The sequence below is a fragment of the Typopeltis vanoorti genome, chromosome 9 (genome assembly GCF_054136105.1).
Source record: "Typopeltis vanoorti isolate ZY-2024b chromosome 9, IOZ_Tvanoo_1.0, whole genome shotgun sequence".
NCBI classification, from domain to species: domain Eukaryota; kingdom Metazoa; phylum Arthropoda; class Arachnida; order Uropygi; family Thelyphonidae; genus Typopeltis; species Typopeltis vanoorti.
Window position 1 is genome coordinate 111,798,631 of NC_143557.1, and position 27,183 is coordinate 111,825,813.

Below are 27,183 nucleotides of genomic sequence, written 5' to 3' on the forward strand. Positions count from 1 at the left end.
GTGAGCAGTTATCTGATTGTCGTATTAATGAATTCCAAGTTGTTTAGTCCTTTCAGCACTTCAGATAATTTATTTTTAATTCTTCACATTACAGTTTCCTAGAGCTAGGGCAATAACTAGCAAGCATCAGTAGTGTGCACGTGTGTGCGCCTGTGCATATACACACACACACACACATAGTGTACATATTGATACATACTTAACAATTATATGTTGTCAACACTTTCTTTAAGTATCCAGTTCATTATTTGCTGATGCATCCTCCATCCACTACTGTTCCTTGAAGAGTTTGGAGGAAAAATATTTTGATGTCTTGGGCACTAAGACCTAACTCCTGTGCATCCTTATAGGACTTGATACACCACATGCCTCTATTTAAGATGGTTATAGCAAAAAAAAAAAAAAAAGCCTAATAATTTATCTTATCTTCATTTGCCCATTCTAAATCTCGGTTTGATCCACAAACTTGGATATTCAGCACAACCATGCTATCTCTTGATGCCAAAAGATCAGGCTTATGCCTACCTCAGTCCTGATATTTGGCTCTTTTCTCACACTCATCCTTTCTGTTCTGTTCTGTTTAGTCCTTTATGTTGGTACATATTGCATCATGTCTTTTAACTCTAATGTGAGTTCTAAAACAACATTGAGATAGATATGTAAATTAAATAATAAAGTAACACATAAAAACTACAGTGATATCTTTAGTAAAGTGACAGATATTTCATACTAAAATTAATAGTACATCTTCAGTGTCTGTAAAAGTAATAGGAAATAGGAATGGAATACAAGCAAAACGTTCGGTGGATCACCTATTAAAATACAATTGTTACTGCATGCCAGGAAATAATAGAAATAACAAATTTAATCTATTAAGATAAATGATTTTTGACATAAGATAAAAGTCTCCCAGATCTTTGAGAGAGAGATACAGTCATTTCTATTTAAATTTGGTCGGTATAAGATAGTTTCACAACTTTCTTTGAATAATCGTTCATATTTGAATCTGCATCTATGGAGGAGAACTGCTTTATCCCACTGGACACTATGAGTAGAGTCAATACTGTGCTGTGCCAGACCAGACTTCAGAGGTTTGTTATAATCAATATAATATTGATGTTGTTTTATTCTTTTTTCCAAAGAACGGCCAGTTTGTCCAAAATAAGAGACATTGCATTCGCAAGGTATTTGGTAAACGGCAGCCAAAGATAGAGAAGACAGTTTATCCTTTGTAGAAGGTAATAAAGAAGAAATTTTGTTGATAGGAATATATGTTGGAATCAATTGATACTTTTTCAGAATTCTACCTATAGTTTCTGAGATTCCTGGAATACGGAATAGGAACTCTATGACTGTTGAAGAAACTGTAGGTGTTGCAACATAAGAGTCAAGTATCTGATTTGATTGGAGTTGTAATCATTTGATTCCATTAACTTTTTAATGATGGAAAGTTCTTGTTGTAAGATTATTGGGGAAGAGCAAACTTTATGTGCTCTATGAATTAGAGATTTAAGAATGCCAAATTTTTGAGACGTGGTGCGCAGACGTTTTGTGAATGTATCTGCCAGTAAATATGGGTTTTCAAAAGACGCTTGTAGATAAGGTACCAGAAGACTGTCCATAAAGATGACTGTCCTGTACGACCTATCGTAAATTGCATTGACTCGCCAACTTATCGGATTGCAAAAGTATTATCACATTCCTTAAGTGCTCTCACTGGTCATTCCAGATCCTATATAAAAAACTCAACAGATTTTCTTGAAAAAATCAAGGATATAAAAATTACAGATTCTGAAATATTAGTCAGTTTTGACATAATTTCTCTATTCACCAATATCCCATTAACCAACACAGTCAATTCTTTATATGAAGATTACCCTCCAGATATTGCAAGGATATTCGAATATGTCATCCACTCAGGTTATTTTAGTTGGAAAAACAAAATCTACAAACAAATTGAAGATACTGCCAGGGGTAGCCCTCTGTCTCCACCTTTGGCAACCTACTATTTGAAACAATTCGAAGATACTATGTTCTCATCTATTCATCCTCAACCATCTCTTTGGTACCGTTACATCGATGATGTTTTTGCTGTTTGGCGACACACTGAAGATGAACTTTCCACTTTTCTACAACGGATAAATAACCTTCACCCACGCATCCAATTCACTATGGAAAAAGAAAACTGGTACTTTACCATTTTTGGACATCCTCCTTACTAGGATGTCTTCTGGTACCTTATCTACAAGCGTCTTTCAAAAACAGGTTCCACTTAAAATCAGAGATAGATATGTGTCATAGGTCTCTCTGAACCTGCAACCAGCCCTACATGAAGTATCTATGTTATGCCTATCATGAGCTGTATCAGTCTTGTTAGGAAGGGCATTTATTGCCCTTCCTAACAAGCCTTGACTAAATCTATATACAGTGGTACCTTGAGATATGAGTTTAATTCATTCCATGACCGAGCTTATAAGTCAAAATTCTCATATCTCAAATCAATTTTCCCCATTGAAATTAATTAAAATGAGATTAATTCATACCAGCCCCCAAAAAACCACTCCAATTTTTTTTATAATAATGTATTTATAATGAACAAATATTGTATACAAACAAAATAAAACCAAATACTGTACGTACATACATACATACATACATGTAAAAGAGAATCTAAAGAAATAAACAGATGTTGGCAGAGCCGATTAGCGTATGGTATTAATTTTTTCTTTCACTTCACTTTTGCTTAACTTAATTTTCTTCTTCACTAGTTTTTTTCTTTTTTGCCATGCTTTTGTCACTTTTATCCACAGGGCATTTCAATAGAAACCTGTCGAAGGAGCTTTGTTTCTTCCTCCCTTTTAGAATGTTTCTGAAATGAGTTAGGCATGTGTCATTAAATAGTACCGCTGCATGCCCAGTTGCAACTTTTTCAGGATGTTTCTTTTCAATAAAGTCCGAAACTTTTTCGCACATTGCCAACTTTCTTTATAATAACCTCCTCTGCCTCTGCGATTGTACCAATCTCCTCCAGAACCTCTGTATGTTGCTGCGTGTATAGTTCCGTCAACTCCTCCATCGTCAGTTCCTCGGAATGTGCGGCGACAAGGTCTTCGATGTCTCCCTCATCCACCTCCAGGCCCATGGACTTTCCGAGGGACACAATCTCCTCCAGCACTTCCTGTTCAGGTCTAAATCCTTCAAAGTCCCTTTCAGCCACAGCCTCAGACCACAGCTTTTTCCATGCAGAGGTCAAGGTCCTTTTTTGTAACACCCTGCCAGGCCATAGGAATAATTTTGAGGCATATGACAATATTGTAGTGGTCCTTCCAGAACTCTCGAAGGGTGAGGGTTGTGCTCTCTGTAACCTCAAAGCAGCATTGGAATATGTGTTTGGTAAAAAGTTTCTTGAAATTGGAGATCACCTGTTGGTCCATGGGCTGTAGGATAGGGGTGGAGTTGGGTGGAAAGTAGAGAACCTTTATAAAGCTGAACTCCTCGAGCATGTCGTCCTCAAGGTTTGGTGGGTGGGCAGGAGCATTGTCAAGGATGAGAAGGGCTTGCAAGGGTAAGTCATTGACCTTGAGGTATTCATTAACGGCAGGACCAAAGACCAAGTTGACCCACTGCACAAAAAACCTTGTGAAGGCTCTGGGGTTTTCTGAGTGGTATACGAGCAGCGACTTGATCTTGCAGTCGCCACTCGCAGTTGCACACAATGCGAGGGTCAACCTATCCTTCATGGGCTTGTGACCTGGCATCTTCTTTTCGGCTGCCGTTATGTAAGTTTTGCTTGGCATCTTCTTCCAGAAGAGCCCTGTCTCGTCACAGTCGAAAACTTGTTGGGGGATGTATCCTTTGGCTTCGATCAATTCAGCAAAGGTTTTTACAAATTCCTCAGCTGCCTTGGAATCAGAGCTCGCTGCCTCACCATGCCTGACAGCGGAGTGAATGCCGGTCCTTTTTCGGAAATTTTCGAACCACCCATGACTGGCTTTGAACTGCTCTTGTGAAGCCTCCTGTGCTGAAGTACCTGGGGTCTGCTGCAGCAAATCTGCATAAATGGCTTGTGCCTTCTCGCAAATTATAGTCTCTGTCACAGTGTCTCCTGCGAGCTGCTTCCCTGTCAACCAAAAAGTCAGCAGGTTCTCCATCTTTTCATGGACAGAGTTGCGTAGCTTTGAAATAATTTTAACGTCCTTAGCTGGAGTTATAGCCTTTATCAAGTCCTTCTGCTTCAGAATAGTACACATCGTAGAAGTAATGCAATCGTACTGTGTTGCCAAGTCTGTTATTCTTATGCCTTGCTCATGTTTGTCTATTATCTCACGCTTTAATTCCATGGATATCGCCGTTTTCCTTTTCTCACCACTGTTCTTTACACTCACCTTCTTTGGACTCATAGTTATACGAAAAAAATTAGCTAAATAACTGTACATACAAAAAAAACAAACACAAAATTAAAACTCAACACGACAGAAATGCTTCTGGGGTGAGGTAAACATGTGAACTGAATTATGCGCAAGACTCGGGAATCTGAGCAGAGTGGTGGTTGTGACGTCACCGAAGCAGGCTTGTATCTCAAATTCTGGCTCGTAACTCAAGGCAAAAAATTGACCAAGTGACAGCTCATATCTCAAAAAACTCGTATGTTGGGGCACTCGTATCTCAAGGTACCACTGTACTCCCATTTAGGTACATGAAGAAACAAGAAACATTCTTTCATGTACCTAAAGATGTTGAGATGGAATCCTCTTCAAGCCACTGAAGGACTTTTTGTCAATCATGAGATATAGAAGTGTTTCCCATATCTTCCTTTCAAGAGAGTTAGAAATATTATATAATGCCCTTTATTCTCGGGTATATTGATGTTATTAGTTCAAAGTTTGAGAGGAGATATTCAATTGTTTGCTGATTATGCTAAATCTAAATTGGGAAGAGTGATGGTAGGAAGCTTTGACATATTGTTACAAGAAAAATAGGGTTGATCTTTGAGGTTTTAAGGTTGAGCAGATAAATGGGGATGTCAGTTCACTGTTACTAAGTGTAAAGTCATGCACTTTGACCAGAAAGTGCATGACTGATGGAACAGGAAGAAGGTAGGGGATCTGTGGATGTTGGTGGATAAGTAGCTATAGTTCAAGGGACACTTTGCAAGAGTAACCTATGTAATTTTACAAAATGTTCATAAAAAAATTGTTGTTTTAATGAGAAGGTAGTGGTAGCCATCATATAAGGTATTTAATTAGGCTACATCTGGATACCACTACCTTCTCATTAAAACAACAATTTTTTTTTTGAAGAGAAGGAGGGAGAAGGGTGAGGGAAAAGAGAGAATGTGTGTAGGGGTGAGAATGCACTCTCTCTCTCTCTCTCTGTCTCTCAATACTCAACATTCAGGACTCCTGAATGTTGAGTATTGAAGTCAGATTAAAAAAATCTGACAAACAAGTTAGTGAGAGAAGTCAATAAATATAGGGTATGTATTGCATAGGACAGTATGTTGTGAATGAATGAGAAGTCATCCCTGGAAACTATATAAAGGTCATGTGAGTAAGGAAGTGGAAAAGATATTTTTTAATTTTTTTTTTTTTGTATGGCTAGTGGTTAGTTACCAGAGTGACTAGTGAATTCTCCAATACTGAATGTTTCAAGACTGTGTGAGATACATATTATGGTGTGTGTGTGTGTGTGTGTGTGTGTGTGTGTGTGTGTGTGTGTGTGTGTGTGTGTGTGTGTGTGTGTGTGTGTGTGTTAGTTTGGCCTCCTGTGATGAGTGTTCTTACTCCATGGAGGCCTAGAAATAATACTGTAATATTAAATTCTTGGAATTTTATTTATTAATTTCAGAATATTAGGTGAGTTCTTAAACTCTTGATCATAACCAATTATCAATTATTTAACAAATATATTTTAATAATACATAAACAGTTCATGTATAAACATGATTTTATCTGATTTAATATTAATGATTTATTATTTTTTTATTTGTTCAACTTCAATATGGGTGATGTCACAACAGTTTTAAGAACAGTGAGTATTGAAATTTTTTCTATATATTAAGTTTTTGAGGTTTGGTTTTATTAGTTTATGCTAATATGATTAAGGTGTGCTTTATGCTTCTAATAAGAATTAAGATTTTGGGAAAACATGAAGCTGAACATAATTTCTGTGATTGTGGCCTGTTAGAAAAATTACAATGAATTATCAAGATCCTTGAAATTATTAGTGAAGCAAAAAGATTATTCCTAATATTTTGTCTGGTATTACTTACTTACTTCTCATTGTGCCACATGGTACATAAGACTGAGATCCATTTCTTCCAGAAACAGATCTTGGAAACTTTATTGTGCCACCAAGTCTGCTTCTCTCCAACTCTCCCAATCAATCATTCTTCTTTAATTTTCTGTCATTATCAGCAAAGCTAGTTTAGGCCTTCCCATTTTCCTTTTTTCTTCTAGGATCCAGATAAGCTACACTCAGAATCTCTCTACTGTCCATTTTCAGTATGTGTCTAATCCATTTCAGTCTGCATTTTTATTTATTTATTTATTTTTATTCATTTACATAATCATCATAATGCTATATAATTTTACATTCAAACCTGTTTGAATGCTAAATTCCTGTTTTTTGATGGAATTGACAGGGTTATTCACTATTCCCAAAATTCCAAGAACTTTTGAATGTTCAGAATATAGACTAATAAATTTAACAAGCCATGCTACAAAATAACTACTGAGAATAATCCTAGAAAGAATAAAAGGCACTTTGTCAGTAGAAATAGCAGACACTCAATCAGGTTTTCAAAAAAACAAAGGTACACGAGAAGGAATTTTCAATTTGAAAACATTATGTTAAAGAAGCCTTCATAACCAGAAAAGCATATATCTTTGTTTTATTGATTACACCAAAGCATTTGATTCAGTAGATCACAAGAAATTAATACATATCCTACAGAATAACTGGTTAAAAGGAAAAGATCTACGTATAATTACAAATATATATACACTGGAATCAAATGGCCTCAATAAGATATAAAAATTCATATTCTGACAACTTTGAAATCAAAAAAAAGAGTAAGACAAGACATGGATATGTCTTATCACCCTTACTGTACAATATATATAGTGAGCAAGTTTTTAAAAATATTTCACAACTGAAGGGTGTAAAAGTCAGAGGTAGGAACTTCAACAACCTCCTGTATGCAGATGACAGTTCTTATAGCTGAATCTGAAGATGATCTTCAAAACTTAGTCACAGAAATTTACAACAGAAGCTTAGACATAGGATTAATTATTAACTTAAAGAAAACAAAGTGCATGATTATATCAAAAGAACCAATAAATAAGAAACTAAATAACTGTTAACAAAAATAAAATTGAACAGGTTCAGTCATATATATTTGGGACAAATGTTTACAGACAGAGGAAATTCCCTTAAAGAAATAAACAAAAAAAAAAAGAAGAATAGAGATAGCAAGAAAAGCCTTTATTGATATGAAAACTGTTCTAACATCCAGAGACATTAATATAGACACAAGAAAAAGATTAATGAAATGCTATATCTGGTCAAGCCTTCTCTACAACAGTGAAACTTGGACTCTAAATAAAGAAGCAGAGAAAAAATTAGAAGCTTTCGAAATGTGGACCATCAGAAGAATGTTGAAAATACCATGGACAGATAATAATAAATTTAGTTTAATCCTTTATCCAGGTGTAAGCAAACAAAGTTTGTTCCTGAAGTATCTTCAGGACTGAGGCAACTCATGGTAAAGGTGGAGTAAGCTCTCATCACTTGTCTTAATATCTCCCATAATGCAAAGCACATCTCCTTGTGGACATGTATAATGCTATGCATTAAGGGAAGGGCCACTACCCAGACTGGTTTCAACCTTTATTGAGGTCTCATCAGTGGGAGCCAGATCCATTGGTGGTGATACTAAGGTGGAAGTAATGGAGAAGTCATATTTATCTATACGAGTTGCACCTCTGGGTCTGGCTCCCACTGACAAGACCTCAATAAAGGTTGAAACCGGTCTGGGTAGTGGTCCTTCCCTTAATGCATAGCATTATATATGTCCACAAGGAGATGTGTTTTGCATTATGGGAGATACTAAAACAAGTGATGAGAGCTTAGTCCACCTTTACCACGAGTTGCCTCAGTCTTGAAGATACCTCAGGTGCACACATTGTTTGCTTACACCTGGATAAAGGATTAAACAAAATTTATTATAGTCTAACCAAGTAAAAAAAAAAAAACTTCCTAACATGGACAGAAGAAATGAAAAACGGAGATGTTTTAAAGAAAGCAAAAATGAAAATAATTAAAGAATGAAAACTTAAATATTTTGGACATCTAACTAGACAAGAAGGCATTCAGAAATTATTAGAAAGGAAACTGGATGGAAAAAGAGGGAGAGGTAGACCCAGGAGAATGTGGTTTGCAGACATTAAGGACTGGACTGGCTTGAATTACCATAAATGTTCCAGAGCAGCAAAAGAAAGAAAAAATTCCGTGACATGGTTGCCAACCTCCTCCTAGGGGATGACACTTGAAGAAGAAAACAGGGTTATAATGCAGAGATTGACAAAAGAAAATACTGCTTTCAGAAAATTGAATAATATATGGGAATCATCCAAATATTATATAATAAAATCAATATTTTTTCAGTAGTTAAAGCCATATTATTATACAGATCAAAATGTCTGATATTAGGTGGAAAAAATTAAGACATAAAATACAATACAGTGCTCATTATATGTGGTTATAACTGCTTTATGTGGTTGCATGCTCTTTTTTTTTTTTTTTAATAAATAATATCCACTTTATTAAGTTCATTAAAAATGTTGATAATTGACTTTGCAAATTTAAAAAGATAATTGTTATTTTCTGAATTATACTGAATTATATAAAATTATAATTATAATTTTATATAATTCAGTATATCTTATGGGTATGTAGAGACTGCAAAATCATTTGCAGTCTCTGCATACCTGTAAGACATGTGTTTGTGACCATTCAAGGAATTCTTTGCAATAAATTTGATTGTCAGTCTCTATTAGGTACAAATTCTTGGTGGATCATGCTATGGCAGTTTTGAACTTTGAATTTCAAAAATGAACTTTGCCATTTTGTTTTGGGATCATACTCAAAAAACCCAGCTCTCATCCCTATTAATAATTGAAAAAATTGGATTAGATTTAAAAACATTGGGTTAGATTAAAATCTTCAGTCAAAATCATGTGAATGGTGAAACAATTAATATGTAGGTCTTCTGAGATTATTTGGAGTGTTAAACATCCATCTTTGCAGATGCAGCTCTGTACTCACTCAATGTTCATTCTTGTTGTGACAGGATGCTCTGCATGTTGCCCTTCCCTGCTTTTTCTCCCCTCCCAAAACTGATGAAATTTGGGATGAGGGTTTGACAAGGTGTTGAAGTTCTATTGCTGAAGGGAGCATAATAGCAGAAAGGATCCTCCCCCCTCCCCCATTAGAGGTCAGGCCAGTAGAAGAACGGTTGATCAAATCATTGTCACTTTGTCATACTGTTTGAAATGTAATATAGTTTGTCTTTGTGTGTGTGTGTGCGTGTGTGTATATATATATGTGTGTGTGTGTGTGTGTGTGTACTCCAGATGATAACCTTAATATGAAGGTTGAAATATTGAGAAATTAAAGTAATTATTCCTAACACAGTAAGAATTCCTAATTATTCCCAACACATTCCGAAGACAAAAATGAAGAACTCTTAGTATAGAAGTGGAACTTCCTGCCATGTGTAACATTTTTACAATGCAAAAAAGAATGAGAAAGCACCTGGATTGAATGGTATAACATCAGAGACTATTAAACATGGAGGAAAAGAGCTTTGGAAACAAATATTAAATATTGGTAATACAGCTATAACTACATCCACATTTCATACTTCTTACCACACTGAAAATCTATAACAGGATGCTTCAAAACTGAATTGAATCATATATATTGCACTTCTTCTACTCAAAACTTAAGTAGATTTCTTGAAAAACAGACACATCCCCTGCCTTAGAAGGTTGCTAGAAGGAGCAAGAGATAAAAACCTTCCCTTAATCTTCAACTTCATAGATTTCTCAAAAGCCTTTGATTCAACCAATAGACAAAGGTTCAAAAGTCTCAGTTATTATGGCATACCCTTGAAAATAATCAAAGCAATAGCAGAACCACACCAGAATAATGGTTAATGGAGAGATGACTGAGAGCTTTCCTATTTCCACTGGAGTTCTTCAGAAAGACTTTGGCACCATATCTCTATTTATTATTATCCTTGATTATGTATTCAGATTCGCAGGAAATGGGTGGCATAACTCTCCAAGATTCAGTAGGACAAACTTGTATAACTATAGAATAACATGTATGCCACAATAAATAACTTTTTTATTATGTAAATATTTGGTCTTATGTATCATAAGACATCATCAGTACAATTATTGAGCAATAGGAAATTAATTAAAAAACAGTAACACACATGCTTAAATTGGAATCTCTCTACATATACAGTTGCATGTTAATGGATTAAAACTAATGGGCTGAAATTAAAACTAAATTAAATTAAAATATAACAGATAAATTTATTTGATACAATTGAGGAAAGAGCCTCCATAGCTCAGTCAGTATAGACGAAGCCCTTTGGTCGGAAAGACCTGGGTTTGATTCCCATCAGTGATGTGAGGAACCTTTACTTGGTCTCTTTCGATGAAAGATGAGTTAGCTGGTCTCATACGGAGGTAGGGGATTTTACCACCCGGAAACTCTGGTTTTTCGTCCCCAGAACTGGCAAACCAGTCCTGTGAATACGCATGGATTACAGTCATGAATATGTCCCAGTCACATGCTGGTCCCGAGTCTGGATAAAATTTGGGGTGGAGAGCAATGGTGGACTACCTTATAAAAATCTCACCAGGAACACTTTGTGTGCAATTTCTACAAAGTCACCTATCAGAAACGACTGAAAGAGAAAAACCACCACCACAGTTGAGGATAACAATTTCCCAAACTTTTGGAATAGTGAGACAGTCATTCTGATTAAGATTGAGTCTATGACTTAAGGCTTCAGCACTTTCTTTATATAAATGTTCATGTTTATATATGGATCTATGTAGTAGCTCAGCATTTTGCCATTGGATCCTGTGGTTAGCGTTTTCAATGCCATGTTGTGCAAGGGTAGATTTGTAAGGTTTCATGAGATAGTGTGGTCTTGATGTTCAGAGATGTTTATTTATAGATCTTCCTGTTTGTCCATAGTAAGACAAATTACATGAACGTGGTACTTCGTATACACCAGGTAGCATCATGGTGAAAGTTTGTCTTTTGGAAAAGATAGCAAGTTGCGAATTTGGTTGATGGGTTAAAAGGTAGCAGTGAGGTGATATTTTTTCATAATTTTTGCCACACTTTCAGAGATGCCTTTAATATATGTTATAGGAGTCTTGCAAGCTTCTTTTCTTGGTCAATTTATAGGAGAGTGGTTGATTATTTTTTGGGTTACTATTGGATTGTATTCATTTAGTAAGGCTGTTTCTTTGACAATTCCAACTATTTCTAAGGAGCTCATAGCAATGCTTTACAAAAACAGAAAGGAAAGATGGATCTCAACCATTCATGAACATGACTTCACCAAATCTAGCTGGAAAAGCTGGTCACTTCTGAGAAAATTAGGGTGGGGGGTAGCAGAACCAACAACATACAAACCACCATAGATAACTCCTGATCAAATGGCTAATCATTTACTGAAAACCTCAAGAGAAAATAACTGAGCAATCTTCCATCAGAAAAAATCTGAAGATGGCCTTCAGATTTTTTCCTGGACTTGTACAGCCAGTTTCTCTTGAAGAGGTGCAGATTCTTAAAACTCACCAAGAATGGCAAGGCTGCAGGAGTGGAGGGTATCCTCTTCGAGTTTCTAAAATATCTCGGCCAACGAGGTCAAACATGACTGGCCGCCCTTTTCTCAAATATTATAACAACTGGAAAACTTCCAAAACTGTGGCGGAAAGCCAAAATAATTGCTGTGCCCAAACCAGAGAAAGATCCAAATAATGTCAAAAATCTACAACCTATCTCCTTGCTTTGCTCCACCTTTAAGCTCTTTGAATGAATTCTCCTTAAAAGAATTTCACTACTCATCGAAAGAGCACTCGATTGAACAAGCTGGCTTCAGGCTGGGAAGAAGATGTTGCTGTGACCAGATCCTGGCCCTGACAACACAGATTGAAGCAGGCTTCCAGAAGAAACTTAAATCTGGAGTCACTTTCATCGACCTAACATCAGCTTATGACACAGTCTGAATCAGGGGGCCTCCTCCTAAAGCTAAGCAATATCATAAGGTACAAAACAGCTTTCCAGTTTTTTGAATCCATTCTCTCCAACAGAAAGATCCGGGTCCATATTGGTGGAAAAAAGAGCAGGCCCAGATTCCTTCACAACAGTCTTCCACAGGGCTCTGTGTTATCCCCTTTTCTATTTAACATCTACATGTCTGATTTACCACATACCAGTTGAAACAAATATTCATCTGCCGATAATCTCGCTATCCTACACCAGTCTGCCTCCTTTGCTAACCTGGTAACAACCTTGAACACAGACCTGAACATCCTGGAGGTATACTTCAAGCAATGGTACCTGAAGCCAAATCCAACAAAAATTGTGTCCACAGCATTCCACCTGAACAATGCAGAGACAAATCGACACCTCAACCTCTCTTTCTGTGACAAAATGGTAGAACATGAGCCTCATCCAGAATGCCTTGGAGTGAGCCTGGACGGAAGCCTAACCTATAAAAGGCACATCACCAACCTGTCCAACAAAAAACGAGAAACAGTATCATCTTATAGCTTGCTGGAACAACCTGGGGCTGTGGTGCTGATGTCTTAAGGTCTTCTGCACTATCCCTCGCACTCTCTGCAGCAGAATACTGTGCCCCTATCTGGAAAAGAAGTGTGCACACTACCATTATAGACACCCAGCTAAACTCTATCATGTGCACAATTAGTGGGACACTGAGAAGCATCCCTCTTCCCTGGCTGCCTGTCATGTCTAACATTGCTTCATCAAATATACGGAGAAGACAAGCCTTGGTTAAAGTATTCAACAAAGTAATGAGCAACCTGCTCCTGCCCCTGCACTAGACTCTCATAAATCCACCTAAAATCACGAAACCCTTTCTGGTCCTTGAACGAACTCTCTTCAGCTGCCTTACCATCAACACCTGACATGTGGAGAGAAAACACTGGTCCTACAATCTTCCATCAAATGGTTTCCTGGTTGAAGATCCCTGTGCTCTGCAGCCTAGTTTTGCCCTTCTCAGGAAGATTTGATCATCTGTCAACAGGATCAGAACTGACCAGGGCAGATGTGGCTACCTACTGCATAAATGGAGACTATCAGACCACCCTCATTGTGACTGTTCCCCTGTGGTGGCCCAAACAATCACTCATATTGGGAATGACTGCCCAAGGTGCTGATTTCATGGCGGTGGTCTCCAGGATATCAATGAGGTGACAGATGAGGCCATGGATTGGTTTTCTGGTCTGGACATTGACCTGTAGCTGCTTTTGTCATCAGAATAAATAAATAAATTCCTGTTTTAGAGATTCTTCCGAAGAACAAATCTTGTGTGCTCTGGATACTAGTGATTTTATGATTCCATAATTTTGAGATGGATGGTGAGCCGATGTATTGTGGATATAATGACCTGAAAAAGTTAGTTTTCAGTAGACAAAAGTAGAAATAGATACATCTTGCTTACATTGGATGTGTACATCAAGAAAGGAAATACTGTTGATTTTTTTTTAGTTTGTTGATTCTTTTTCTAGTAATACTTACATAATAAAAAAGTTATTTACTGTGGCATACGCCTTATTCTATAGCTATGGATACTCCACAAGTTTCATTACATAAGAAAAACTTGTATCAATAGTCTGTTTTGCAGATGATGTACTGATTGACTCAGACTGCCCAAAACTACTTAGGTAATTTATGTAAAAATGCAGCACTGATCGGGTTGGCAGTAAAAGTCAAGTCCTAAAGAACAGAAGGAAATATTAGGCTAAATGTGACCACATTCTTGAAGAAGTAAATGATTTTCAGTGCCTTGCTTCTTACATCAGTACTCTAACAGACATAGTGAAAAGGAAGCATGAAGCTCTTCATTTCTTTCAAAGTCTAACTAATATCTGGAAATCCAATCTCATCATCACAAATATCAAAATTCATCTCTACAAATCACTAGTCAAACCATATGGTGCCGAGACATGGAACATCACTGCTCCACAAGCAGTTAATATCATCAATACCTTTGGGACATATCTTTGAATAATACTAGGATATACATGGCAAGATCACATTCCTACTACTGTCATTCTTAAAGAAAGCCAGCCAAGACTCCTAATAGAAACAACTCATAGTCAGCTGAGATTTGGGACACCAATATGGACATCCACCTTCTACAAGCCAACTAATGGACACAGAGAAAGAGGATGACCAAGAAAACAGTTTGGCAATACATAAACCAACTTTTTTTTCTTTTTTTTTTTTTTTGAAGATGAGGCTCATTAACCACCTGACATTTACCATTTAGCACAAAAATTTGGGTTTTTGCTGTCCGCGCGGTTAGCCGAGTGGCTATGCACTTTGCAACCATATGCCTGGGAAAGGAGTATCCTGGGTTTGATTCCCGTCATCGACGTGAGGAGCTTAAGGATCTTTCTTAGACATTGCCAAGTTAGCTGGTTTTGGGTGTGGACTGCAGGGTTTTTCTCCCCAGTTTATCTGGGGTTTTTCCTCTCGCAAGCAGGCAAACTGGCCCAATGAACATACGCAGCTACAGACATAGGACACACCAGGAGGCATAGAGCTAGCCACCTTATCCTTGGGACAGGTATGGCTTAGAAGGGCTAAAGATAGCTCCATAACAGGCTGCTTTTTGCTAGATGAATATTTCTGTATATATTTTCCTATTTATAAATGAATAAATGATAATAGAGGAATAAAATTTTCAACTTCAAAATTTGTCTGTACAAAACCACTAGTCAAACCATATGGTGTCCAGACATGTAACCTCTCTGATTCATGAGCAGTTAATATCATCAATAGCTTCAAGAAATAAACCTTCCACCCTCAAATAATGAAATACACTTGTGGTTGCATTCCACCTGGATAATTTCTACTGCTGATCTGCTGCTGTTGTTTATTCCAGATATCTTAAATATACTTATCTTCTGTTATTATGTCACCTGTGTGTATGTGTGTTTATTTCATGAAACAGACTTTCTTGGACATTTGACAGAAAACTTGTATGACTATGAAGTTTGAGGAAGAACAAAAAATAGGAGAAAGATATATTTATTTCTAAAATGGCACAACTATAATTTCATCCTGCCAGAAGACTTTTCATGCATAACATTACTTGCTTACAACTTCTATTATATTAAAGTAATATAGTATTGGATTTGAAGACATGTAGATTCATTGGGAGATTCATAAGAAGAAAGACTGTTCCAAAAGAAATTGAAGGAAGGAAGGAATAAAAAAAAAAAATTTGTTCTGTGAATTTGAACTGTGAAGGCATGCTGAAAAGCTGCTGTACATGTACAGGCATTTAAAAGCTAAGGAGAAGCTACATTTTTTCTTGTATATGAAAAAATTTTCATGAATACAGCCAAATGTGGACATAAATTTATTGCCGGCATACTAATAAATTATATTACACAAAAAATGTGTTAGAAAATTTTTAACACATTTTTACAAAAAAAAAAAAAAAACTACATGGAGAGATATTTCAGTATGGAATATGTCCACTCCACACTGTGATGCAGCTCTCACAACAGCCTACCATTCTTATCACAAAGTGATTTGGGAGTTCTTGAGGCAAACTGACCCACTCCTCCTTCACTGCATGGATAAGGCCTTGTTTGTTTTCAGGAGGGGAATTTTGAGTAGCAGTACATCTCCCTATTCCATCCCTAACGTGTTCTATAGGGTTGATATCTGGGGAGCGTGCTGGCCACTTAATTCAATTAATATCCTCAGTATACATAAGTATCCACTGCTTGTTAATGATGTGATGTGCCATTATCATCCATAAAAATGAATTCTTCACCAACAGCACCACAGATCATTTGAACATGATATTGAAGAACTTCATTGCATCACCAGTCATAGTCCCTTTTTCCAGCACTTGTTGCTCTGTGCCTCCCCACACCATGACCTCAGCATTGCCATATCTATCCCTTTCAAGAACATTCTTGCAAAAAGTGGTAAGCAGTACCACTTTCAGCCCAGATTTAAAGAGAACATTAGCCTGTTGGATGCAAACCACTGAAAACATGCTCTATAACGAGCTGTGGATAAAGGGATGCAGATTACAGGCCTTCAGGTATATAGGCCTACTTGTCACAGACGTCCTGCAACAGTTTTTTGAGATATCTGCATATCTGCGAGTTAATGGAACCAACTTGCAAGTTGACTTGCTGTGGTGGTTGAATATGTTTTGCTGTTTTAACCAAAAAACTGTCTTCATGCTCTGGGGTAGAGTGAAGGCAACTTCTTAGCAAACATCTGGAACACATTCCATTGGTTTGAAATTTAAGCAATGTGCAAATCCCAGATACAATGCTATGTAAGATTCCAAACTCTCTGACAATATCAGTAATTCTGCAGCCTCCTTCAAGCTTTCCATTAATTCTTCATGCGTGAAATCGTGTAGATGGTGTCTTTGAGACATTACAAGACAACCAAGTTTGGCAACATTATTCCTTCATGAAAAGAGCTTCCTTCAAACACAATTTGCTTAGCACAGACTTTTATCCTGTTGAGTGCTACCATGTGGTCCCTTTGTGCATGATTCGAAAATTTGAATGTATACCCACTTTCTACATGAAATCATCAGTTGTACAAATTGCCGCAAGCTGTTTCATCTGAATTTGCAGTTATAATCTTCAGAAATAGTGATCATCCTTAGGTTTTAGACACCAGTTTATTTTAACAGATTTTGGGAGAGTTATTGTTGATAGTTCTGAATAGTGTCTGTGAAAATATTTATAAAAAATGCAAACAGCATAAATTGAATGTCTGTATTTGAGATCAGAATGAATTAGTAAGAGATGGATAAGCTGGTCATATTTTTAGATAGACAAACTGGGTCAAAACAGTAGTGAGTTTGAGATTGACTGCTGTGAGATATACTGAAAATTTTGTTTTATAAATATTGCATAAACACTGTATTCATGGGCAGACAGATTTTATTTTCTTAAGAAAACGGTTTTTGTCTTTATTAAATTTACCTTTTTTTAGAAGAGATATTGTGCATTGTGAAAATTTATAAAATGATTACCATTTATCATCAAAACACTCGACATTATTGCACTCAGAAGGTAAAAATCCTCAATATTATTGACCATCACACCTGAGTATAAGCTTGGACAAATAGTGCTGTATATTAGAGCTTCCTTCAAACACTTAGAAACTTGACTCTTTACTTCAAACACTTTACTTAGAAATAAGTAAATAAACTGATCTTTCTTTGACTAGTAAGGGGAGTGTTTTACTACTTTTCTGTTTATTAATTTCTGGTGTTTGATGCAATTTCATTATTGCAAAATGTATTTCAGAAGATCTCTTTTTTTTTTTTTTTTTTTTTCCAAAAAAGGACAGACTGGTATCTTTTGGGACACCAGGACAAACGATCTGGCCCATTCAAACTTGGACTTATGGTCACCTTAGAGATAAGTCATTAATTATCCTAATTATCCTCTTTTATACTGAGTTGATATTTTTAGGGGACCCTTAAAGGCACCACCCAAATGTCAAAAACAGTATTCAATGGTCGAATGGATGTGTAATTTGTGTACAGCTATGAACTCTACAGAAATTACAAATTCATCTGTCATACCTCTTCTACTGGATTACTTGAACTCTTGGTTTCTATAATTAGAAAAATTTTATGGAGAAGGATGATTAGACTTTTGCCCAACCCTCCTCCTTTATCTGGACTTAGGACTGCCATTGGGTAATCTACCCCTATGCAGGCTTTCTGCCTAGTCCTTCTAGGTCAATTTTAATAACTTTGTATTTAAGCATATCTGGCCAAATAGCATTTCAGACTACCCTTACACATTTCTATTTACTGACAACATTTCTGTCTCTGAAAGGCACATGACAAAGTGCTAAGAAAAAGTGTTTAGAATACTGCATTTGTTTTTTTATGCGATTCCCATTTGTCTACAGTGAGTGGGAATAGTGCAGCCTATAGTACATTAGTGCCACGAGTGGACTAAGGTGGGTATAAAAATTATAATTTTCTTGTATTTTTTATTTATTTTTTAAATAGTCTGGAAACCCTGCTATGGACCAAACATGAAACTTTTCAGGCCACTTTTCATGCCTCCAATAAGCAGTGGGTGGTGGTTTTACACCAGGTGATGAAATTCATCGCGTGGTATAAAGACGATCACAAATATCCACGTCCATGGTAGAATTCTAACCTGTGATCTGTTTGGTTGGAGAGCATATCCAAACAAAATATTTGGTTTAGAGAGTTGATAAATAAGAGTGAACGTAGTGTGTATCCTTGTAGGGTACACACTATGTTCACTCTTATTTATCATCTGTATGTATTATCACCAACATCACCAATTACTGATTTTGTAATTGGTGATGTTTATCTCACCTTTATGCAGATGATATCTTCTAAAGTAAATCAGAATTAAACTGCTATTATTCCAATTATGTGAGTGATAAAAAGACAAAAACTGAAAATAGAAAATGTCTGCTGCATTCTGAATGGAGAACATACCAAAAAATTTCAAAAATTTGGTATGATGGAAGTCAACAATGGAATAAGAGACAAATTAGTTAAAACATTAGTTTGCTGTATACCAGACAGTATTCAAACTGATTTTAACTTGCGGATCTGAGAGCCAGATTAGAAAGAAAACTGACTCAAAACTGCAGACAGAGTTGTGAGAAAAACTAAACTACACGAACAGATAGCATGAGTGGCAGAATCACATGAAAAAGGATGTTAGAAAGGAACTTTACATTGTTAATATTCAAGAATGTATGAGCAGAGCTAATCTAAGGTGTTATGGTCATTTAAACAGAATAATAAGAGGAAAGGTTACATAAAGAAGGAGTTAGGTGTCATTCATTATTCATAATTATGCTTAACAGTATAAACAACACCAAGAGTGAAAAAATACATTTATGGAACTCGCTAATATTTTGCTGGTTTACTACTAAGCATCATCTGTATATAGGACTGTTTGATGGTCTCATATACAGACATCAGACAACTTATGAAATCCATACTAATTACCCAGTGGCAGTCTTCATAGCACGAAGCACTGGCAGTCTTGTCTTTGTAGAAACAGAAGAGAGGAAGTTGCTCTTGCTAGGCTTCACATAGGTCAGTCATCTTGTATATTCTTATTTACTGAAGGCTGATGACCCACCTACATGTGAAGAATGCAATACGTCTCACCATTTGTTATATTCTGGTGGAGTGCCAGCACTTCATACAAAAGAGGAATGGAATTTTTGCTAATCTAGCTGAGCCATATATGACTTGGGCAGATGTTATGAGACTCTTAGACAAATTACATGTTTTAACTTTTTACAGAGAATTAATCTATTTAAGCACATTTGATTATGAATTCTATTTATGTATAGATATTGAATTGCTTAATTTATCATTTTTAAATTTTCTTTTTTGTACGGTACATATTATTTACTAACGTATCACTTTATTACTATTTATTATTACCTTCTGTACTTCTGTAACCCTTGCTATCCTTGGACCAATAAACTATAAATAAATCATTCAATCAACCAGCTACATCCTCTGCCTATACCAAAGCACACAAATGCAAAACAGTCATCAGTTGATCCACATCAGAGTTTATAAAGACCAACATATAAGCTAACTCACAAAATTCAGCTAGTCAGAAGCTTGTCATATTTAGATGGATGAATATTATGGGATTGAATGACAAAACTGTTGTGATTCATATTACATGATTTGAGAACTGTCAATTGGTTACCTTGTTTAATATAGCTTTGATGATGATGCCAGCATAATGCTAGAGAAATATTAGCTGTAAGTTTATAAACTGATTTTTCAAACTGTATCTGATCTGATAAATTAATCTGGTATATGTTTTTTTTTTTTTTTTTTTTTTTTTTTTTGTGAGTGTTCATTCATTTTTATTCCTTGTGCTTGTTTATCCTGCACTACCAAATTAATATCTGGTAGTAATTTTCTACAGTGGATTGCTTTTTGATTTTTTTTTTTGTACTACTTTTCTTTTTTTGGCCTCATATGGAAGTGGCAGAGTTTTTTGTTCTGGAAACTTGGGTTTTCATCATGCAGAAAACAGGCAGACTGGAAGTTTACAGGCAGACGTGCAGTTTACAGGCATAATGGAACTTACTTCATAGCTTTGGTTGTTTCAACTGTAAATCCAAAACAGCTACAAACAACAACCTGTACTACTGGAATAGATATTCATTATATATATATATATATATATATATATATATATATATATATATATATATATATATATATATTTTGATCATTGCAAACTTTTGGCTGATTTCCAAGTGAAGTTCACATCTAAGTACAGCTGATTCACATATTTTATCTTCAGTTTGTGGATGTCTTAACCCTCCTACTGGCTGAGATGGATGAAATAGCCAGACTACCTCAGAATATTTCATGGATCAAAACTTCATCGGCATTCTATCTTTTATCAAGTATTTCCCTCTGCTGTTAATCCCTTAATGGCGATTTTAGAGCCATTAGCAGATTAACTGTGGTGGAGGACTTTTGAGTCACTTGTCTTTATATGTACTGTGGTACTTGGAATTTGCTTTACTGTACTACAATATTTGATCAGGTTTTTTTTTTTTTTTTTTTTGCACAATTTATTGTGTCTCTTTCCAAAAATAGAAGTTTCACATCTGCGAAAACAAATAATCAATCCTGAAATGACCACAGATTTTTTGCAATGAATATATTTTAGTAATAGTAAATTTCCTTCATTTACTGACAATATAGATTATTTTTTGCAAATTTTCAAATGTTTGTTTACATTTAAAATATTTTGTTAAATATTTATATATTTAAATAACATCTAGTGAAATAAATATGACATTTTGCTTTCTGTCTTTGCAAAATACCTTTATATGGATAGTCGTATTTCAATATTCAAAATTAAGTGGATATTGAATACCATATTTCAATTTTAGGAAGGATTTTTTTTTTTTATGAGCAACAAATGATTATAAACTGCATTACTCGGTTTCCGATATTGTGTAGTTTTTAGTATCAAAAATTTATACCTAATGATATTTTATCAGAGACTCTTAGTCTTCTTCTTTTGCTTAAAATTGCAACAGATTTTTTTTTGTAGGTGCACATTAGTGTAATATCCATTGCTTAACCACTGCAGAAAATATTTTGAAAATATAATAGGAAAGATATCCTGTATGGAATGATTCAAAATTTATGCTCATTTTTAAGATTTTTTTACTGCAATTCCCCCCCCCCCCCTTTCTCTCCTGTCCTGGAACTCAGTTACATAACAACTTTAAATTTCTATTGGTTTGAAAGCTTTCAGACAGTATTCAAAATCTCTTATTTCAGTTTACCGTTTTGACCAAAGAAATAAAGCAATAATATTCTTGTATATTCGAAGCTTCTAATTCTGTACTCTTTCTTTGCATCTGAAATCAGCTGTTCAGCAGTCTGCTGAAATTATTCTAAGATTTAGAAATACTATGCTATACTCATACTATATTTTCAATATATAAAACGGTTTATGCATACTACACAAAAGAAAGTTCAGCAGTATTCTTTTTGTTTGTTTTTCTTTCAAAAAATCTAAATATTACTACTTCTGCTGCTGGTTGCTCTTTCTGAAATAATCTGCGTCTTAGAAATACTTGATAAGGTTCTCTTAGCTGGAAGAAAAGCTAAAGGCTTATTACTCTCAGTGCTATTGAGAAAGGAAAGAGAGAACACTAAAGTTCCTCAAGATGTAGTGCAGAATACATCAAGAATGTTCTTTCCTTTTCGATTGTTGATAAAAAATTCCTAACAGAAATACTGATTTCTTTTATATGCTGATACATTATTTATGCCAAAATAATTTCTTAATTTGTAATGATCACTTTCATGTTTATTATCGAAAAATTATAAATTATTTCATACAATTATCTTGAAAAAGAGGATTTGAATTATTTTAAAAGAAAAGGTGCATATGCGTTTCATAATTTTTTTTTTTTTTGGTGGGGGCGGGTATAGACCTTTTCAATTTGCAGATATTTCAGAGAATTTATCTCATAAATCGTTCGCAAGACAACTGTTACAAACGTAAATCACTTGGGGAACATACCCATTCATTTTAGTGTAAAATAGTAGCAAAGGTTTAGTTACTTTAGATATCTGACCTAGAAGAAAATGTTATGTCTGCTGATATTAGAATGTTACGTGAATAATTTTTTCTGACATGATTTCTCTATTCGTTATAATGTAACCAATTTCCAGATTTTTTCCCTCCTGCATACTCCATGTTATATGCAGTGATTTCTTCTTTGTACTAAAAGAAAAAAAAATCAGATAACAGAAGAAAAATATGTAGTATTTTCTTTTCCACTGGATGAATTTACAATGTTCTTTCTTTGTGTTTTGAAGAGAAAGTGCATTTGATTTTTTTCTTACTATTTTTGCCATTATAACATCTGATATAATTATAAGAGTGACATTTTACCGTTTTTCTCCCACACGAGAAACAGAAATAAGGTAGTAATAATATTGTTGATTCTGTCAAACTTCATTGTAGCAGAAATTTTTATTATTTTATTATTATTTTTATATTATTTTAATAATATATATATCTCCGAAACAAGAAATTTGGATCCCATATCACATCACATCACTGTTGAGTGTTGGCAAGGTGAAAATTTTCACGTTATTATTTATATATTTTATTTATTTATTTTTTTTTGGTGAAATAATTTACCTGGAAAGAGTTATTGGAAAGAGTATTCCAGTTCCTCTTATATTTTATTCCTTTGAAAATACGAAAATATAATTCTGTATTATAAAAAGAACTTAAAAATTCGCCTTCAAGATGAAAAGGAAACAGTACATTCACGTATCCCTCCATCAATATTTGTAGTCCTGAAAAGAAACATTTTTTTATTTCATACTGTTCAGAATTTAAAATTCTTGAAGTTTTACACTCAGGGCACCAGATTTTTGTTTCCTTTCAGATATTTTTTTTTATTACATACATAACATTTTCGTGCAGGTTTTTTTTAATTAGCCATTGGTGGTAGATTTTCGGGATAATGGTTAGAGTTAGCAGCGTTCAACCTCAGATGTCTGGCAGGATTGCCTGTTTCTCTGCTTGCTGAAGAAGGCACATGTGCATGCAGCATTGCTTTCGCAATTTCTATTCTGTATTCTAGATATGTTATGGTAGACAAACATTTTGTCTTGTGCAAGAGGAAACTGTTCCAAATAACAAAATTCGATATATGTCCAAACACTTTTTTGTAATATTTTTTATGCTGTTTCCTCATTACAGAGCAGAATGATAGCTGCCGAAGGCGAAGGCTTCAACTTTTCTGCATCGCACGAAGTTTCCTTTGCTTACCCTGAATGTTACTGCTGCTTGCCATCTTGTAAATGAATTGTGTCTTGGGTATACTTACTAATTATTCCTTTCCGCCCAGCTCCAAGTTAACAGAGATTACTAACCCCCCACCCTACTGAGAAGCAGAAGAACAATAGAACATGCAGCACACTAAAGAGCCTCAAGCAATATCTGAATATTTTACAGGCAGAAATTACTTGTTTGGTTTTTCCATCTTTCTTTATTCTGATATTGCATTTGAAGGATGACAGTGATTTTAAATATTAATTTCGCCTATAACCGAATATCACATAATTTCCTGATTTATAATAATCAGGAAATAATATGTATATTTTCTGATTTATAATTTGCTAATTTATAATAATCACCACATATTTTCTGTATCAAAAAATTAAAGTTATGTGCAGCAATTACTAGAGAGAAATAACAAATTAAATAAAAACTGCATCTACTTTTCATAACAGTTTTCGGGTGCGTGATAGTGATGCAACGGGGGGGTGGGGGTTAAACTATCAAAGGCGAAATGTCTATTGTAAAAATGTGGGAATGAAATTTCATATTTGATATACATATTTTGAATGATAAAATATAAGCAAATGTATCACTTACTTTAAAAATTGGAGTATAATATCTGAATTATACAGAAAATATATACATATAAATTTAAATCATAACTGTTAATTCCATTTTATAATGACCAATTATACAAGGAAACCAAGAAAGTGAAAGTACAAAGAACAGTCGAGTATTATTATTCATGACACCTCTAAAGAAAAAAAATTAGTGATATGATTAAATCATTTCATGTTATTCTCTATAAAGCAAAGTTACTCAAGCGCGTCCTAAAGGAAATCTGTGAAGTATTATTCGATTTCGATGATTTAGAACAACAATAAAAATAATATAATCTGGAACGTCGGCAGCCAGTTTTCTTTTCTTTTTTTAAAAATAATATTTCAAATAATTATCGTGAATTAATTTCTTTGAGAACAAATTAAATGTTTTGTCGAGTAAGCGATTAGATAAAAATTAGCGCAAAAAAATTAAGAATAAAATTAGTTCTCCAAGGTAAGGCTATATTTAAGTGAAGAAATTATGCAAGGATCTTTATTTTGTCCAGACATTAAAATTGGATTGTACAATAAAAAGAGAAAACAAAAATATAAATAATTTCTCTATTTTTAGTCTATCCTATATAACTAAGATCCAGTTAACCAGCATAGAACAAGGAAGTGCATATCTTGTTATATGGCAACTGAGAGGCAGCTACAAACGTGAGATAATCCGATTAACCGTTCTTTTCAGCTTGAGGGTTTATCACACCTTCTAATGGACATGACGGTCAAATTGCACTTCTTATCCCTGTCCTTTCAACAGGTGGGCTGAATCATATCCAGATTTAGCTGGACGTCTATAGACGTCTTGGCCGTTTGGGAGGTTAATGGAAAGCTTAAAAGCATTCTGTAATTACCTTGAGACTTTCTAACTTCTTTTGACTTTTGATGTCCATTTAAATGTTTAATAGGTAATTTTTTGAAAAATTTTATTCCCTTTCAGTTATATTTGTTACTCCTTTGATTTCACTGCCTTAAATGTTCATTGAAAGTGTGTAAATGTGCAATTTTGTTAACTGTGTGTTGTCATTCATTTTGGCCATTTATGAATACTAATCTTTGCTAAGATTAATATTTTCATTACTTATTAGTCCTCTCAAAAAGTTAAAAGAAAACAGTTGTCTCTCCCATCTGTGTTTACATGCATCACATCCCAATGAAATGTCAATTCAAAATTTGTGTAAATAGATTTAATGTACATTGGGAGTGAAGTTGGTGGCATATAAAACACATTTGTTTTTCTTTCTTTTTTTTCATTTGCAAGTTTTATTTTTAAAAATATTTAAATTTTATATCAAGAAGTATCACAGACTGGAAAAATTTTATAAGTATCCCTATATTCAGATTTGGGTTGCTGTTGTCTGCTATCATTGTGAGCTGGTACCTTTTAAAGTTCAAGCTCAAGGGAACAGTACTATCTGTCAGGGAACAGGGATTCATTACTTCAATAGCAAGTAGTCTTAAAAGTGAATTTTTGCAACCTGCTAACTATATTAATTAAAAATTTGCTCTTAGATGTGTCTAGATGAACTTAACATTCTTGCTTGTATTTACTTCATTTCATTGGTCAAGTCAGATGGAATGCTGTCTCTAAATGCATTTAGTCTGTTTTTGTTGTGTATGTCATGTATGTTTGAATTCATTTAACATACTAGTAATAGACTGACTTGAAAAAGAAATCAAAGTGTGAATTAATTGAAACAGAAAGACATATGGAAAGATTTCTTTATATATTTATTGTTTATTTATCATAAATGTGATTATTCTTACCTGTTCATATTTTCAGGGAAGGCCATTTACATTTGAACACGTAGATCGCACAAATCTAAATGCAATGCTCAATAGTAATGATGTTAGTGAATACCTGAAGATATCTGCAGATGGCTTAACTGTAAGTTTTAACTATTTTTCTAGGTTAGAATACCAAGTAACTTTAATTAATTTATTCACCTATGATGCATCTCTAGCAAAAATATAAATTGCAAAATAATTAGATTTCATTGATGTAAATTCAGTAAAACCAGTAAGTTTCAAAAGGAAGTGACTCAGTGCTAAGAATCAGGAAAGAAATGACATTCACAATTTACAGCATACTAAAATCTGATTATCGTTGCAGGAGCTGCAAAGTGGGGGGGGGGGGCAAAGATATCAGGTTGAGTTGGTTCCATTTATTCAAAAACATATTGGCCCATCACAAACCCAGCTGTAAAACTGTACCATACAGATACTTTATCTATGTGCATTAGTACTAATTTTTCAAATAACAATTCTCCCAACCGATATTGGAAATCTGGTGCACATTTCACGTTTATCCTAATTAACTATAGTGATTTGCACTCTAGACATCAAATATAGATATTTTTATGCCATGCCACCTTTAAGCAGAAGGTCAAATATTTTTATTATAATGGTAGCTTTACAGTATATAAAAAATAATATATATGATATAAAAACTGTATAGAACAATATTGCTTTTTGTTAGATTGATTGATTTCTTTGGTCCTGTGTTCATTTTCATGGATCATTCAAATACTTGCAAACTTACAGAATGCATAAAAGTAATTCTTATTGTGTTGGATAATCAGAGTTTTCTTTTAGTTCTGTTAACTTAATCCATGTGATTTATGTATATGCATCATTGTTAGTAAGCCTGGCATATTTCCTTTTATATCATTTAATTTCTATTGAATTAATAGATAAGAGAGAAGACCATGCATAGTTGACTGTCATGAGTTTTTATGGCATTGAGTTGGCACATACATCTCCATTGTCTCTTTGAACTTTCTTGTGTAACTGTTGTATGCTGATAGTGTTGTGGTTTCTTTGACATAGTACAATGATTTTTCCATTTGTGGTTAAAAGTTACTGGA

General features: G+C 34.6%; 1 protein-coding gene across 1 annotated transcript in view; it reads left to right on the forward strand.

The window, feature by feature from the left end:
• The window catches only part of LOC150103427 (RING finger and SPRY domain-containing protein 1-like), a 358,201-nt gene that overhangs the window by 124,195 nt on the left and 206,823 nt on the right, over window positions 1-27,183 (forward strand). The window contains exon 9 of the mRNA XM_090397430.1: window positions 26,100-26,204. Within this exon, the coding sequence (XP_090253556.1) occupies window positions 26,100-26,204 (105 nt within the window). The remainder of the gene's footprint in view (window positions 1-26,099; window positions 26,205-27,183) is intronic.